The following is an 18947-nucleotide window of genomic DNA, read 5'->3' as shown; positions in this document are numbered from 1 at the left end:
AGCTTCTCACTTGGACTCTTAACTTGGATGACTAATAGACATTTCTCACGTTAACATGTTCAAACTCATGATTTTACCCCTGTACTCCCAACTTGCTATATCCACGGCCCGTCTTGCTTGGTTTGATGCCAGTTCTATCCTTCTACTTGCTCACGTCATCTGAATCAGCCTCACATTTGTTTCTCTCATACCCCACGTCTAATCTATGTAGAAATTCTGTTAACTCTACTGTCTTAATATATCCAGACTCTGACTTTCCTCATCACCTCTATCATGCCCACCCTGAGCCATGCCACCATCGTCATCTCATGCCCGGATGACTGCAGTAGCCTCCTAACTGGTTTCCCTGCTTTAACTCTTGTATCTCTACGTCTGTTCAAAGCACAGTTGCTAGAGTGATACTCTTATACATAAATTAGATGTCACCCCTCCAATGGATTTTCATTTCAATCAGAGTAAAATAAGAGTCCTAACAAACGCTTACATGACTCTACTTGCTCTGTTGTCTCTCCGAATTTATCTTCTAAAACTCTTCTAGTTGCTCATTGTGTTTCAACCACACTGGTTGCCTTGCTTTTCCTACAGCAGGCATGCATACTCCTGCTTCCTGGGTTTTGCATGCAGTGCTCTTCTCTCAGTGTCCTAATGGCTAATTTCTTTACCTTTTCAAGGCCTTAGTCAAATAATCACCTTTTAATGAGGTCTATCGTGAACACTCTATTTGAGATGTAATCAGCCTCCCCACTTCCTTCCTACTCATTCCCAATCTTCCTGGCCTTGCTGTGCTTTTCTTTTTGCCATAACCCTTATCATTTTCTTTACTACATCTGTTTTCATTGTTTGACTCTTCCCTGTAGAACAAATGTTCCATAAAAACGGAAATCTTTTCTTTGCTCACTGAGGAATCCCAAGCATCTAACATAGGAACCTAGTATTACCTATTGATACATAGTAGCCTTTCTACCCTAGGAAATTCTGAACACTATGTATTTGTTTTAAGCAGGCAATTATCTTCTGTTTGCCTAGACACATTTCTGTGCTCTAGAAGAGAGGATTCAGTTTCAGACTGTAGGAAATTACTAAGCTCAGTGGAATTATGTATTGAACTACTGTATTATTTGTTCATTTTGGAAATATTTCAATACCTCAAAAAGTATAATTTGATCTTTTGTAGAACTAATATTTCCTATGCTATTTCCTGGAACACCTGTCATTAAGGTTCATATTAACCAAAAATAGGACCATAAATCTCCTCACCTTAGACAAAGATTGCGTTATGAAATTGTACCTTTATTAAAAATACACATTTTTATGTTTTCAGTAAGTGCATGTGATTGATAAATTCAGGATGGGATTATGACATTTTTCTTTTTTCTTTTTTGCTAGCAAAATACAACCAAGTATCGATTCACATAGCATTGCGCAATTTATGTGTGATTTTATCTCTTAGGCTAACATAAGGTAAATATAGGCATTTAAATGTGCAGCCTGTGACAGTTTGTAGGGTCTTTGCTTGAGGAATTGTGACCCATCAAGTGGTCCATATTAAGTGGGTGAGTTGGAGCTACAATGCCTCCTAAGACGTCAGTTGTGTGCTTTCACAATGAGGCGCTTGCCAAAAGCAATTTTTCATTAGTTGATTTGCCGTTGTATGTTGTCTTTAAGTACTAAGTGTGATTGTCAAGAGTTCGGCATTTTTTGTCAGAGAACATAAAACTGCCAGTAAGCCTTTTCACAATTTAAACTTTAACCTGCTAGCAAATTAAAAAAGGTTTTGGACTCTTTTGAAAGATATTTCGCGTAAATATTGCTAAACCAGTTTCAAAGCAAATCATTGCTAAACCAAATGATAGTGCTAAGAAAACATAAATCAGTTGATATTTATTATAGTTAAAAGAATTAGCTAGGCATTTCTGAGTACATTTCATATTTTCTTTGCAAGCATGATAGGTACTTCTTCTTTTTACCATGGTATACATTAGAGGTTAGTGTACTCAGAGAAACTGTTTCCCTTAACAGACTCCCTCAATTTTGTAAAGGGACGATTTGTTCAAAACAGTGGCTGAGACGTTGAAGCAATTGTTCATCTCTTTGGCTAATTACCATGTTATTCTATAACGAACAATTGAATGGGATATTTCATTCTCATTTATTCTAAGTCAGTGTCTTGGACAATTGACTATTTGGCCACTTTAAATGAACTTTGGATCAGCTCACTTTAGAGGATCTCGCCTAAACAAATATGTGTACTTGACCATTTTGTTCCAAGTCTTAAAAAACCATTGTCTAATAAATGGTTTTTAAATAGTTTGATAGACACTTTGACTTGAATATTTGAATTGGCAAAACATAGTCTAATTTTGTGTGTGTGTGTGTGTGGGGGGGAGTTAAGACAATTATTACACAGAGTAAGACATTGTCTTATACAGAGTAAGACATTGTCTTATGCAGAGTAAGACAATTATTAGTGGTTATGAGAGAAAAAAACTGTTCAACTCAGTTCTTTCCTCTTTGGGAGAAAAGGAGAGAGATTGAGTAAATACTATAACCCACACAAGGTTGACACTTGAACAATTTTGTTTGAATGGGCAACTCTTCACTGTGACTGGACACTGTGTCTGTTCTCAGCCATGGTCCAGCATGCTTCTAAAATTGCATACATTGAATGAATGAGTGAATGAATGAATGAATGAATACATACATACATACATCTACATACAGGGACCACATCTGCAGTTCGCCTAATCCAGGGGATCTCAACTCTGGGTCCTAATTAACATTACCTTGGGAGCTTAAAAAAACAATAATGGCCAACAATAACAACAAAAACAATAAAACAAAACAAAACATTTCTGGTTACCACATAGACCACCAATTAAATTAATGAGTGTTGGAGCCCAGTCTTCAGTGTAATTTTTCCCTCCAACTTTTCATTTCAAAAATTTTTAACCTACAGAAAAATTGCAAGAATAGTTCAGTGAACACCTATTCATATATTCCTCATCAGTTTGTGTGTCAATAAGTATTATCGATTGCTGTGCACAGACTTAATTTCAAGGCCCGATACGTAAGACACACCACCACAAGCTGGGATGAAGGGGTTAAAGAGTTTTATCACAAAGCGAAAGTAAGACAGACAAGACAGACATTAGGAGAATATATCATCATACCACTAACAAGCAAGGAGGCAATTCATCATATCACCAGGGCCCAGTCAATTAGAGTCGTAGAAACAGCAACGGCCTTTCATCAGCACAGGCAAAATACCAGTCAAGTAAAGTCATCAACACAGGCAGAATATCTCGCAGCAGCCGAGGAGGCCAGGGAACAACTGTGCCTGCCTCAGCTTTCTGGGGTTTTGAGGACTTCACTAACAACAGCGGCAAGGAGCCAATAAGCATACCTGTTAGCAACACAAGGAACTGGTCTCGGATCTGGCTAGGAGACGGGGCCAATCCTTGGTACGAGATTAGATGTATCGGAGCTCGGCCCCCCTGCACCAAGGCGAAGGCCAGGCTCCACATCTTGTAAATATTTCCTTGGTCCTTGGGAGGGTAGCCAATCCTTCCAAGGCCAAGCACATACCCCAGCCACTGTGAGAATTTACATCCCCAAATGTTCCCAGGCAGACCTTCATATGTTCTATTCCTTACAGTTTGTCAATTCATTTTCTCTTTTCCTTCTATTATACTTACATATATGCATATAATGAACTAACACATATTTATCCCCACTTTTTTTGAAACCATTTAAGTGTTAGCTGCAAATATCCTGAAACTTACTTCATCCCTACATACTTCAGTACATATCTCCTAAATTTAAGGACATTCTCCTACATAACTACATTACACATGACTATCACATACAGGAACTTTAATAATGATATGATACGAATGTCTAATATTCAGTCCATACTCAAATTTCCCCAATTGTCCAACAATGTTCTTTATTGCAATGCTTATCAAAATTTAATATTCATAGGGATCACCCAGAGATCTAGTGAAATTGAGTCTGATTCGGTATGTCTCGGCTGGGGCCTGAGGTTCTGAATTTCTAACAAGCTGTCAGGTTCCGGGGACCACGTGTTGAGTAGTATAGCCTTATAGTTGTTTGTTTTGTTTTCCAATCCAGAATCCAATTAGGCATCATTTGTTGCAATTAATGGTCATGTGTTTTTAATATCTACATTTCCCTGTTGTTGTTTTTCTTCCATGTCATTGGCATTTTAAAGAGCTCAGGCCAGTTGCGTTGCAGAATACCCCTTAAATGGGAATCTATTTCCTCATAATTAGATTTAGATTAAACATTGTTGGCAAAAATACACAAAGAAGATGAATCAGTATATTTTAAAATCTATACAAGTGTGTCTAATGCCCTAACCTAGTCATCCCATGTGGACGTTCTTAAAGAATGAGTGAAAAGTGAAGAAAAAGATTGGTGAAGAACCTGTGCTCTGTGAATCATACAAACATAAGTACACTTTTTATTGTTTCAAGCAAAGGGAAGATAGCACCCAATTCCCAGAGAGCATGAATAAAAACAACTTATTGGTTAAAAATAATGGAATTTATCATGCAAGAGTCTTATAATCTACATGTTTTGCCTTTGCATTTGTGTTCTAGCTATGGAAGGGATTTATAGTAGGAAACATTGCATTATGATGACAGCATACATGACATCTGTATGAAAATAATTGAATTTCTTTTGAAAATTGGCAAAGCACAGACAGTAATTGTTAATTTTTGAAATGTGTGGGCATGACGTGGTGGTCTACCATATGTACCAAATAAGGCTCTCGTGACTGTAAGCAGTGATGTCCTGTCACATGTTTAAAAGTGCCTCTACTCCCCATCCCCACTTTGGAAAACAAAAAATAGGCAGTATTTGCAGACATGGAGCAAATAATACTACCATGGATGATTTCAAGCTACCAATATAACATCTGTTGGTTTGCAAAATTCCTAAACGTTAGACAATTAGTTCTTAGGCCTTGATCTGAGCCTACTCCAGCATACTACTGATTTTAAGAAGAGAAATCCGACTCAATCTGATTTAAGGGAAAACTAGAATTACCAGCTCATGTAACTGAAGCTATTAGAGACAGGGCAGACATTAGCCCCAGCTGGATCCAGGATTTCCTTTGCCAACTCTTGGCTATGGGCTAGTGTCATTCTCCACATACTGTAATTGCCCCCGAAGCTTCAGATCTAGATCCTGGAGTCAGAATAAGCAAAGATGGAGAACTCTGGGTCAGACTGGGGTAAAATCTCATCTTCCCACATACTTGCCACCGTGACCTTGGACAATTTAATATCTCTGTGACCCAGTTTCTCATCTGTATAAACAATAGTAATAATACCTATGTCATGGGATTGTTTTGGATATTTAATGAATTAATACCTAATTGTTTAGAAGAATACCTGGAAAAGAGTAAGCACTCAGGATGCACTCAGTATTCTCATCACTATCATCATCATTCTAAATTAGCCTCAGAAGAAACAAATCCTTTTCTAGCTAAAATCTTAACACTGAACTTTATCTGATGATGTGTAGGAATCACGTTTATTTCTAACAATTGTTCAGGCCAAAAGAATAGCTAATCTTTAGGAGGTTTTCTTCACTCAAATTAAGTAGATTGAAGATGGGAAAAAGGTGATTTCCCTAAGGAAAATGGATGTCCTTTACATAAAACTAAGTAAGGAATGAGTAAAGGGCAAGCAAAAATAATGGTGTTACTAATATATGTGTATATATGGAGAGAGAGAGAAAGAGAGTGCCAAAAAATATATACACATTTTAAGAAAGGAAAAAAAAACTGTATTAAAATTGTAATACTCAATATATACCAATAACAAAAGATGAATATATGTCATGTGTATACATTTTTTGGCACCCACGGTATATATACATATATATGATATATGATATATACCATATATATCATATATCATATATCATACATATATCACATATGATATATATGTGATATATGTATGATATGTATATGTCATGTATATATACCGTGTTTCCCCAAAAATAAGACCTAGTGGGACAATCAGCTTTAATGCGTTAGAGCAAAAGTTAATATAAGACACAGTATTATACCATATTATATTACATTATATAAGGCCCAGTCCTATATTACAGTAAAATAAGACCGGGTCTTATATTAATTTTTGCTCCAAAAGATGCGTTAGAGCTGATTGTCCAGGTAGGTCTTATTTTCGGCGAAACATGGTATGTAATATATATATATATATTTTTCCCCCCAACTGTTAGATGAAACATATCTGATCACGCCAAAGTTGATCTTAGTGACATGAAACTGTACTTTGGGTAGAAAAATGTTGACAAAAATTATCTATTTGTGTAAATTAATGGGAAGTACATTATAGTAGTTCCTTAAAATGCAGAGCATTGGTATTTGAGGTCTCACGGAAAAGTTACCTCAAATGAAGAAAGTTATAATAATATGTGTTAAACCTCAAAGCACACCACTGTTTTAACCATCATAGAGAAGTAAACTTAACTGTTATCTGAGTGAAGTTTTTTTGCGTTACTTGATTGCCAAGTAATTCACCTGAATTATTTATTTCATATTTCTAACTGGGTGATTTCTGGTCACTAAATGTGCTGTTTTTCCCATCCTATCACTTTCTCCTTCGGATATATATTTTAATACACTGAATATAAAGGTGTAATGAGCAGTAATCTTTATTTTTGATGAATTATTTTCTAAAACTTTTGATTACCTAAACTCTTTGATCATAAGTTTAAATAGTTGCAAAGGGTGTACTTTCCAACATTTTCTCAATATTGAAATTTAAAAAAAAAGTATTACTCCTTTAAATACATCCAGTGACATTTGAATTGCCATAGTGATTCAATACCTAACATCGATTTAAAAAAAATATATGAACAACAATCACAATCAAAATTCAAACAGGTCCTAAAATTTATATGAAAATTCAAAGAGCTAACACTAGTCAAGACTTGCTTGAAGAAAATGAAAGGATAGGATTTGTTTAGCAGATATCAAGGCCTCTACCGTGAAAAAGATTAGGACAGTGTAGTATTGGCTAAACAAATTGACAAATGGAACAGAATAAAAATGTGGAAACAGATCTTTGCAGCGATGGACATCTGGTTTGTAGAAGGTAAGATGGCTGAGCAATTGGTAAAGGAAGGTCTTTTCAGTTAATAAGGGGAAAATGAAATCAACCCAATTACAAAATGGGCAAAAACTCTGAATAGACATTTCTGAAAAATAGGCAAGTGGTTACTCAATTCATGAAAAGATGCTCATCATTATTAACCATTAGATAAGTGTAAATCAAAAGCACAATGTGATACCACTTCATACCCACTAGGATGGTTTAATCAGAAAGATAAATGTTGACAGGTTGTGGAGAAATTGGAATCTTCATATATTGCAGGTAGGAATGTAAACTGGTGCTTTGGAAACCAGTATGGCTCAAAAGATTAAACATAGTCACAATATGTCCCAGCTCCTCCATACACAGGAGATGTGAAGTGTATATCCTCACAAAAACTTGTACACAAATGTTCATGCCGACATTATTTATAACAGCCCAAACAGTGGAAACAACCCAAATGTCCACCCTTTGATGAATGGATAAATTGTGGTATGTTCATACAATGGAATATTATTTGGCTATAAAAAGGAATAAAACGTTGTGAGAGGCGGCAGCAAGAATAAACCTTGAAAACACTATGTTAAGTGGAAGACGTCATGTACGGAAGACCAGATGTTGAATGATTCCATTGATATGAAATACCCAGAATAGGCAAATCCATAGAAACAGAAAGTATAATATATTATGCTTTTGTAGGGCGGTGGGCATTGGGAGTTCATGAGGAGTAACTGCTTTTGGATGGATATAGGTTTCCATCCTTTTGGGGGGTGATCAAATGTCCTAAAATTGATCATGGTGAGGGTTGCATAACTTTGTGAATATACTAAAAACCACTGGATTGTGCACTTAAATTAGTGAATTATGTGGTATGTGAATTATATCTCAATAAAGCTTTTAAAAAATGTGGCTTTAACATTTACTGGTTTGAATGTTCAATGAAACTTTTCTTTGTAGCAAATGACAAATCTTGGGATTACATATTGATAATAGCTAAAAGTATCCAATACAAATTATGACCAACCAAGTGGCTTCAACAAGTCAAGTTTATTATTTTGCAGTTCTATAGTTTAGAAATTCGATGCAGGTCTCTCTGGATTAAAATTAAGGTGTTCCCAGTGCTGTGTTTCTTCTAGGGACTCTGACAGAGATTCTGTTTCCTTGCCTTTTCCATTTCCTAGAGGACTTCTGTATTCCTTCGTTCATGTCTCCCTTCCTCCATCTTCAAAGTCAGCAATGGATAGTCAAGTCCTGACATTGCATCACTCTGACCTAGCTTCCATTGTCATATCTCTTTTCTTGGCTGTCTTCCTCTGCATCTCTCTCCCACTTTTAAAGACACTTTTGATTACTTTGGGCCCATCAAAATAATCCAGGATAATCTGCCGATTTTAAGGTCAGCCGATTAGCAGTCTTAATTCCTCTTTCCCATATAATCTAATACATATATAGGTTATGGATATTCTGGGGGGTGGCATTATTCTGCCCACCACACTGATTTTCTCCTGGTAGAAGTGTGTACAAATCAAGGTAATGGAGAAAGCTGTATGTGTTCATGATAGTTTGATTAATCCATAAAGGAGGATTTCTCTTTGGACAAAGTGCTGTAGTAAATTTTGGCATGAGTGAAGGGTAGGCCTTTATGTTGTAAAGTGAGGAAAGGCTATTGTGAACTCAGGCCTGTTGTCAGCCAAACCAACTTTAGGGGAAACAAATATGTGGAAATTGAGGATGGGGAATATAATTGATTGTTTTCAAATTATTGGGAGGGCATATCCATGACCCAGAACCCCATCTAGAGGATGATTGATTTGGGGCAGAGGTCTCCAAACTTGGCTGACTTTATAATTACCTGAGACATTTAAAAAATAGTATCAGATTTTGAGGCTTTAATCGAGACCTACTGATTCAGAAGTTCAGAAAGCAAAGACCTAGAAGATGCTTTGAAAAATTGCTTTAGCTGATTCTGATAATTAACCAGATTAAATAACTATTAGCTTAGAAAACAAAAGGAGTCAAATTAGCAATGATAGAAGATAATTATATTCATTAGCCACTTCTGTTATGCGCTGGTGAGTTTTGAAGGTTACAGAACGTGTAAATGTGACCTAGAGTTTTGGCTAGTCCAAACTACTGTGTAGCCAATAGAGAAATCTGAAAGTATCATTCTCACTTCCAAGTAACCACCCCCAGCCACAAGACAGTAGAACCATTGGATTTTTCCCTCTTTGGACACACATACTCTGCCATTATAAGCTATGCCTTATATGCATTTGACTTTGTTAATTTGTCATAATGTGATTAATTAAGTTCATTCTTATCTCACACATCTAACGTAAGACTACAGTAATGTTTTTGATCACTTTGCATTTACAGCAAAAGTGTGATATATAAAGTCATGGTTCTATATAAAGTTATGGTTATAATTACTATTTAACATCTATGAATTAGCACATTTTCCACTCTTACAGCATAATGTTGATATTTTTTGTTAGTTTAATAACCTTTTCAGAAATAAGAAGAGAAACCTTTCAACAAAGTATGCAGTTAATTAGGAGGACAACGGTTGATTGTTGAATATTTTGATAAGCCTGAAGTGTTGCATTTCTCTGTAGATATTACACAACAGAAAGAAACTCAGGAAGAAACTCCATTCCTGACCCAGAGTCAGGAACCTCTGAAAACTCAGGAGAATATATCACGACCCATTCACCAGCCTTTAGTTTTACAAACTAACTTTAAGGAAGAAGAAGAGGAAGGAGATGAACAAACTGGTTAGTAAACTTTTTCTCAGATTTAAAATGCACATTCAAAAATCTCATAATATTTTCTACATATTTAACTATTAGAGGTCTATAATGTAATATGTAAGGCAGATTTTGATGAGAAAATAGCTTTCAATTTATTAAGTATATTAAATTCATTATGGTCTCATTTGTTTTATGTGAACACATGCTTATCATTTGGCTCGGAAGGTTTTTGGTGTATGGCGGCTGAGAGTCAGATCTCATGTTTAAATATGTACAGTTGCTCATAGGGATACCAATAACTTATTTATATATAACTTAACACTGACATACATGTGTGTTCATCTGTTGATTACATGATTACATCTATCTCACCTTTAATCCTTTAAGTTACAGAGATCCATAGAGTAGTGTATGATTTATAAAGCCCTGTCAGCTGCATTATCCCAAGGAATCCTTGCAAAAGTATAAACAAGGTTAGAAACAGTTCTTTACATCCTAGTCTATTCTATTCATGCCTAGTACATGCCAATAAGTATGTACAGACAAAATAAACTTGCGGAAAAACTAGCTCTCACTCTGTCTTTGCCTGGGAATGTGTCCTTCTGTGGGGTCCAGGCCACCATCACGCCTGTGCTCAGGATCCTGCTTTTGTCTCCCATTCCTGCATCTCTCCCCTCCAACAACTGTGACAGCAACATGGGAATTTATATCGCCAGCTTCTCAAGACACATAATGTGTAATTAGTCATTTCTTTTCTTTTGACTGATTCTTTCTAATACATGAAATACAGCAATTAGAAATATTTGCCAGTTTGCAAATTATGGATTTAAAAAATTTAAAAAAATGGTAATCCACCCATGAGAACAATGTTTGGGATTTTTCATTCTAGTTTATAAATTTTCAGATTATTTGGCTTTGGGACAATTTAATTTAAAAAATACATATCCTACAGATGCTTCTGGTTTATGGACAAAGACTCCTGAAGAAATTGAAGAAAAAAGAGCAATAAGGGAGATGTGTTATAAATCTGGTAAGCAATCAGATATTTGTGGGTTTTCTAATACTTGATGTGACAAATATACTAACCATTACTTCTCTTATGGGAGATAGGTGAATACTACAGGTTTCATGCTCCTCCAGATACTTCATCATCAAAAAGCACAGACTCTGCAGCAGAAAAAGAATTAGAAAGGTCTTCGGAAAATGGCAGGGAATTGCAAGAAGGTAAGGAATTAAAAGGCAGCATTTTAAGGTGATGCACAAGAGATACTTGGTGTGATAGTCTGTGAATTATTTAGCAAGATGTACACTAGAATTAAATGATAAATAATACATCAGAATTGAGACTGAGAAGAAGTGCTTTTATCAGATGAAAAGCTGTTGTTAATATAATCACGCTTTCCAAAAGGAGACACAAAATGAATAGACTTTATAAACACATGCCCCGTGTAGTCATTCCGTAAATAATTTGCTTTTACTGTTTTGTCTATGAAAATAAATCTCCCTGGGAAATAGGTGTAGATTTTTCTTTATGAGTAGAAAGGACAGTGTAGCCCTAGAAAGACAACAGGCAGGTCACAGAATGATATTAGTGGCAGAACACAGGCACACTTGCTCATTGAATGAGTGCCTTCTGTGTACCAGGCAATTTCAGGGGCAACACAGGTGGGTAATCCAAGGCTGTGCCTTTCACGGATCTTGTACTTCGGTGAATCTGATTTTGCTGTTGGTGAATAATTTTTCTCTTCAGGGCAAAATAAGAACATTGTTTTTGGATATAAAACCAGGAACACAGAGAAAATCCATGGATGCTGTAAGTTCATATAGTTTTCTTGCCCCTAGCATGAGCTGAAAGACAAGTTTTGCAGCAGTGAGAGAGATTGTAATCCCTTCCTACCCCTTAAAAAAACACGAAAAAAAAAAACACTCCCAGGATCAAGATGAGCATAATAGGATAAAGAATAAAGTACCTGTTTTGCAAGTACATATGTGGCAAACCATTAAAACATATGGTGCGAGGAGGCAGGAATATACCATCAGATGGTAGAACAATCAGAAAGAACTGGCTGATAGGTGGGAGCCATCTAGGGAAGGACAACATTGTCCACATGACTAAAAAACAAAAACAAAACAAAACAAAACAACAAAACCACCATCACAACAAAAAAAAATCTAAAACAACAACAAGCCAAAAACAAAGCAGACAAGTTAGTATTGAAATGAATATTGAAAATGGTAGATTGTAAAGACAATTATATGCAATTATGCGTTATATTATGTTTTTTAAAGCTTTTTATTTTTAAATAATTTCAGTAAATTCATGAGCACCCTTTACCCAGATTTCCCAAATAGTATCGTTTTACATATATGATTTTTCACTTTCACATTGTTGTTATTACTTTTGAACTGTTTGAGAGTAAGTTTCAGATATGATGCCCCTATAAAAATCTTATATAACTGTAGTATAAATATCAAAATCAGAAAATTGTCACTGACACAGTATTATTTATAGACTTTTATTTATTTATTTAATTTTTTACAAATTTCACCAATTGTGCCATCATTTCCTTTATAGCAAAATGCAGTTTTTCTCCTGGTTTAAAACCCAATCCAGAATCATGTGTTTCATTAGGTTGTCACATCTCTTTTATTCTGCTTTTAAAGTTATTTTAGAAGAAAATTAGAGATGTATAAGGAAAATGGTGAGAATTATTTATCACTATATAATTAGCATATTTAAGTCAATAGTAGACTTTAATACTTTTTTACTCAATTTGTCCATGGTAAATATATATAAACAAATGAATATTACAAAGTTCATTATATAAAAAATTAAATAAGCTAAATACATATACACATATGATAGTATTAGATTGCTTAAATTTTGAGTTGCCTTTTTATAAATTATCCACATAGGAAAATGAATGTTTGATGCTTTCCTGATAACTACAAAATTTGCTTAAAATTCAAATGTTTATAAATTTATTGTTCATCACATCACTATAAACAATGCTTGCATTAACTTTTAGGCTTTTTATTATTATCATGAATTCTATCACAAACTTGTTAAGTACCTAATGGTTCCTAGAATTATTTTTTTTTAATTTTTTTTTTATTTCTAGGGGATGGTCTTACCGTTCCAACAAAATTTAGCCTATCTGAAAAGCAGGGTAAGATGAAAGCATCGTTGGATGGGAAACCAAGGACTGACATAGCTGCTTTTGAAAATGGAGGTGAGTTATTTCATTACTGGTTGATTCTGAATACATCATCATATAATAAGTGAGTCTTAATTTTCTCTCATAACAAATTTTGTTTCATCAAAATCGTTTTGGCATTATTATCAATGGCTTTGGGTAAACTCCCTGAGGCCAGGAAGTATATATAATGACTTGCTGTAGATGAATCCCTGTAGTAGAATGTCTGGTCATTCATGGGCACTCTGTAAGTGTTTGTAGAATAAGTGACTTTATGTTTAAACAATTAAATGACTGGATGAATGGAGACATGTTTATAAAATTTACAGGTGACTGGAAATTAATATGCTGGAATAATGAGTCAAATTTAATAAGGTAAACAAACTCAAAATGGGATAAACAAAGCCTTCATTTAAGATCAAGACATTAAAGTTAGGTTTTCTTCAAGTTGGGAAAATCCTGACATGATACAGATCGTGAGGAAAAAAATAAATGTTTTCAGCCACAGGGTTTCAAAATGATTCAGTAATGTGTGTCAGCTAGCAAATAACTAAGGTAAATTCATATTGACTTATTAGGATTAGTACAGGAAGATAATTAAATGTGATAAGTCACTTAGAGTACTCAGTAGAGTGTCTGACGTAGAGACTAATGCTCCATAAATGTCAAATATTGTTATACTAGTTTCACTGATTTCTGTACAGGGCAGTCCACATTTGGATGTCACCTTTAATAAAGGTTACCTGAAACAATTATGTGACTTATGAGGTGAAGCATCTGGAAATTAAGTACATAAGTAATACTTAATGCAGCTATGGATATTACAGAAGACCTTTAAGGAACATAAAAATTACTTTTGTATATCTGAAGATATTATATGAAAGATAAATTATATTTACATTGATTATCTCTAAAGGGTGATAAAGAGTGGAAGCAACCATTGTTATATGTCAAAGGAAAATTAATTGTGACTATGTAAATTTTCTTGCTTATCAGTATGTAAGTGTACATACTGTATATTCATATACATATATACTCATGTGTTAATCTAAATATATGTGACATATATTGAGATAGGGTTGGTATCACTGAGAAGTAGTTAAACAAAAATGGACAAAAGGGATGTTGTAGAGGAGGATAATCCTGTATTAAAAGATAGTTTTGGGGGCGGCTAGTTAGCTAAGTTGGTTAGAGTGCATGCTCTTAACAACAAACTTGCTGGTTCTATTCCCACTAGAAAAAACACACTGTTACCCAATAAAATTAAAAAAGAAAATAGTTTTGTACAACTTTCTGTCATCATTGCCACTGACACTAAGGTATTTTCATAGGCGGTGATTGTTACGTTCCACAGAAGATCATATTTCTTGGAGTAGATGAAAATCAAGCTTTAACTGAAGAAAAAGAAATCACCATGTCAAAATATTCAAATACTAAAGGTAATAAACCATTGATGATTTTAATCAATCTTTAATTTGGATAGATAAATTAAGCATAATGCTTGATTGTAGTAGGCAAGATAATGAATACAATAGGCAAAGTAATCAATAAAAATAGACACTAAATAGGAGTCAAAAGCCCTAAGATTCCAGGCCTGACACCGTGCCTAATTGTTTGACCATGAGACTTTATCTAATTAACCTGAAAAAGCAGCCTGTTGGGCTACACGATTTCTAGGAGTCTTGCTAGCTCTAAACTTATTGGTTCTCTTACGTGGTAATATCAAGTCATTTTTAGTTTCTTTTTCCAACTTCAAATACTCAGTACACATGTGATTGAATTTTCTTAGAAAGCTTTGTGAACACTGGAAAGAGTTTTAATCCCATGTTGACTTCCCCATTTAACAATTATTATTAACTATAACCTGTGAATAATCAAAAGATATGATAATAAAATATACCCTCTAGTTTTATGCTTCTTAGAATGCCCCGACTGTTACCTCTCTGCTGGGCAGCTCTCTTAATTACAGACTAAAAGTACATCTGCCCTGTCATTAGAGGGTTTTACATAGTCTCCATCTGATATTAATCAGCTGAATCTGCTGTTTTCCCATGAATAAATGTTCTTAATAGGAAAGGGCATTTGTAATGAAATTAAAGGATTCTAATGGAAAATTATATGTAAATCTGTTCCTCTCTCTCACTTAGAGATGGAAAACTTTTGCCCAATCCATCAAAAGCAAAAATTAAAACAAAAACTAAAACTACACTAGTAACAGTACCCATCCACACCATCCACGTGTGGCTGTTTAAATTTACGTTGATTAAAATTTAATAAAACAAAAAATGAAGTTCTTCAGTTGTACTAACCATATCTCAGGTGTTCAATATCTACATGTGAGCAGGGGCTATCATTTCAGACAACACATAGCTAGACTGTTTTCATCATTGCAGAAAGCTCTGTCGGGTAGTCCTGCTCCAAAGCATAAAACAAGCGAAAGTTGTTACATTTCAAGTATCTTTGGAGCCTCAATTTAAATTGGCACATTTGATGTAAAATCGATAATCTTTTAATTCTTTTATATGGAGTTATTAAAGATATTGCCAAATATATATAACTTACATATTGAAGAGAATGGCTATATTTCTGGATTTTTAATGTTTTGTTAGTAACAGATTTGGGGGACTCAAGGCAATTATTAGGGCATTTCAGTAATGAGTTCTAAAAAGTAATATACATACATATATTTTAAAGAGGTATGCCCATCATAGAATGTTTGAAAAGTGAAATACCAACTGAGACACTTCTTTTACTAATACCTTTTATTTTCTTAATTTGCTTTAAAAGATAACAAGGAGAGCCCTCATCCAAAGCGTTCCCTTACTACCCGACTAGTACCTACAATGCATGTATTAAATGCTACTGAGAATATCAGTATGAAGTGCAGAGAGGACCCCTCTTCAAGTGAGAGCTCTATCTCTTTTTGGCCTTAGATATATTTGTCTTATCATGGATTTGTTTTGCTTATTTGAAATATAATTTTTTTAAAAGAAAAGAAAAGGACGGTTTAAAAATTATTCAGGATTAAGAATTAAAGAATATTTTTCTACTAACTTTGGCAATGAATTGTGATGTAGGTCCTAGTAAATAACATACTTTCCCACTATTTTAATTTAGGTATTAAAATTAAGAACATGCTACCTTCTCGAAAGATTCATTAGTATTGCATTTTAATTTAACCCATATTGGAATACATTGACATGTTTTTATTATGTTTTGGATTATTTTTCTTGATTTGACTTCTCGCTATTCAGTACTTTGAGCTACTTTTCTTGATGCATGAAGACTCATGAATCTTTCTCTCTGTCTCCTTCCCTCCTTTCTCCTCTCCTTTATGTCATTTATTGAACCCGTACAATATTCTTGGATCCCAGCTAAGCACTAAGGGAACTATGATGGTTTACTCCCAAAGAAGCTCACTTTAGTGGCACTTGTTAAAAATATGGTTTCCAAGCCCGTGGAATGGGACTTGAGAGGAAGGGTGGAGCATCTTGTTTGGAGAGGGGAGAGCAGGCAGTGAATCAATTTCTTTGAAGGCCTGATGCTTACGCTGAGGTTGAGAGCTCGGGCAAATGCAGATTTATTAGTCCACTGAAGACAGCGAATGTATCTACATAGTGCAATTCATGTTCCTTTTCTCTGTGCATTAGTTACTTGTCAATGTTCAGTATTTCCGCACAGAGAAATCACAACGAAGGCCCTTCTCTGTTAAATTGTTTAACAAATGTCTAGAGAAATGTACCTTAAAACTCCTGGAAAACTGAGTATGCATATAAAAAAAAAAAAACATGCAAGTAAAAAGTGAATAATTTAGTGATCTTAGTTAGCACTTACAGATTCTGATTATTCAGTCTTGTTTCACCAAACTATCTGTACACAAAACTTGTTAAGATCTTAAAAGGGAAAGTAAAATTCACTAAAAGTATTTTACATTAAACCAACTTCTTAAGTAGTAGTCATTGTGGATAAAAATGTACAAAAAGATGTATGTTCAAAATAATTCTAAAACTACTTACAGTAACATTTTCATGAGATACATGTAATTATATTTGGAATGTAATTTTATCATCTTTTAAATGAACCTACATGTTTCTTTGGAGAAAAGCATTTTTCTCTAAGGAATGCTACTTACAGAAAGTTTTCTCATCTATTTTCAAGATAGCTTTTTTTTTTTTTTTTGGTAGTTAAAAATAAATCGCTCTTTGTTCTAGAAAGTAAAGTATTAGGGTGTTGAATTTATTTTTTCTTTTGCTTGACATGTGAATGCACAAATACGTAATTATCACCTCCAGTAATTTTCAGATGAAAGCATCTCTTTTAAAAACTGTAACAATTTATGTCTCCTCTAAGTGGATGATGTCCAGCCAGTGAAGAAGCCTCATTTTAAAGGCGTGAAAAAAATAAAATGGATTTATGATGAACCAAAGAACTTTCCCGGCCCAGGAATGAGGAGAGGTATAGTATCTATATATATTTGATATTCATAAACTGTAATTTGAGAAGAGATTAAATGTCAAATAATATTTTATACCCGAAAAACAAATCACTGTGGTATAATATGTTATTTTAGACATCAACTCAACTCCAATAAACTTAGTTCTTTTAGCTTGCATTGTCTTCCACCGTGATATCAAACACTTAAAGTGCAGTATGTTGTTTAGGGTATGAAACCAGCTTGTTTTATCCCTCACTCCTTTTCCCCTTTCTTTTATAGCAGTACAGGCCCCAAATCCTAAAAGTAAAATGAGTTACCATCACAATAATAAAACCAGAAATGCTGAGAATGCATCCTCTATCCATGTTCAGAGCAATGCCGTCAAGACTGCCTCATTAAATGCACCTCCCCACAGCAGGCCCACAAATGGGTTCTCCAATCGGGTCCATGTTTACAAGGAACCCAAACTCCACCTTTGTCCAGGTGAGGCTGTTTACTTATATGGTTTACTCGTGTCTGTGGTTTGCATTCCCATGGAATTTCCTAATGGTCCAACTAATCTTCATTGCTGTCTACTCCCCTCTCCCTTTTCCAAGCCATCATCCCCATCTTAGAAACCCTGTGAGAGGATTTCTTCCATGTGCAGTCGTGCACATGATTTAAAGGCTATGGAGGAAAACAAGTTGGTGCAGATGACTTGACATTGAACCTCCCACACCTCTAGTTTTGTCTCAGAGCTCTGCACTTTGTTCCCCCTCCATAGCTTTATTTCTCTCTGGAGGATTGTTTTCAAATAGTCGACATTTTCTAGTTCCATTAACTGTATGGTTCAATTATCACTTTCAAGCTAGTGCCTTGGCTTTTCTTTAGACCTTCATGATTACTTTCTGAAAGGGTTACTTTGTGGGTTAACTGCAATATTTTTGACAACCTCTCATCTCTCCCACCATGGAAAGATTGCTTCTAAATCATTCCATCATATGATAGTCAAAATCATACTATATGTCAGAAGTACAGGAGGAAATCAAATCTCTTTTTCTTCTGTCAGATGAATTTTGCTCTTTCGAAGTTGAGTTGCACGTTTCTCCACTTAACAAAAAGCCACTCAATCCCTATATTGTTTCATGTTTGTATTTTCCTATCTTTACAGTTTAGCTAGTGGAGTTCTGAATGTTGTGTACTTTGTAAAACTTAAGTAAAAACTATGTCTCTCTTAGGTCCTTTCTTTTATAATTTAAATAGAAGTTAGCTTTATTTAAAATATTTTTTCCTATGTGTTTTTGAATAGAGTGGTGTATGAATTTGTATACAAAAATAAGGATATTCTTAGGTGAAATTGGGTTTTAATTTTTTTTCTTACTATGATTATTTTATTATTAATTTCATTATGGTTTTACTATGAGGAAACAGC

The 18947-nt window shown here is 34.6% G+C and overlaps 1 protein-coding gene across 1 annotated transcript in view; it reads left to right on the top strand.

The window, feature by feature from the left end:
- The window catches only part of ZC3H11D (zinc finger CCCH-type containing 11D), a 33146-nt gene that overhangs the window by 5135 nt on the left and 9064 nt on the right, over positions 1-18947 (top strand). Inside the window, exons 3-11 of the mRNA XM_074325328.2 lie at positions 9770-9928; positions 10857-10934; positions 11015-11128; positions 13027-13137; positions 14433-14540; positions 15099-15101; positions 15889-16005; positions 17452-17556; positions 17816-18019. Of these exons, the coding sequence (XP_074181429.1) occupies positions 9770-9928; positions 10857-10934; positions 11015-11128; positions 13027-13137; positions 14433-14540; positions 15099-15101; positions 15889-16005; positions 17452-17556; positions 17816-18019 (999 nt within the window). The remainder of the gene's footprint in view (positions 1-9769; positions 9929-10856; positions 10935-11014; positions 11129-13026; positions 13138-14432; positions 14541-15098; positions 15102-15888; positions 16006-17451; positions 17557-17815; positions 18020-18947) is intronic.

This window comes from Rhinolophus sinicus, chromosome 1 (assembly GCF_057876585.1).
Source record: "Rhinolophus sinicus isolate RSI-liver-muscle chromosome 1, RSI-T2T, whole genome shotgun sequence".
NCBI classification, from domain to species: Eukaryota; Metazoa; Chordata; class Mammalia; order Chiroptera; family Rhinolophidae; genus Rhinolophus; species Rhinolophus sinicus.
This window is presented reverse-complemented; position numbering and strand designations above follow the sequence as displayed.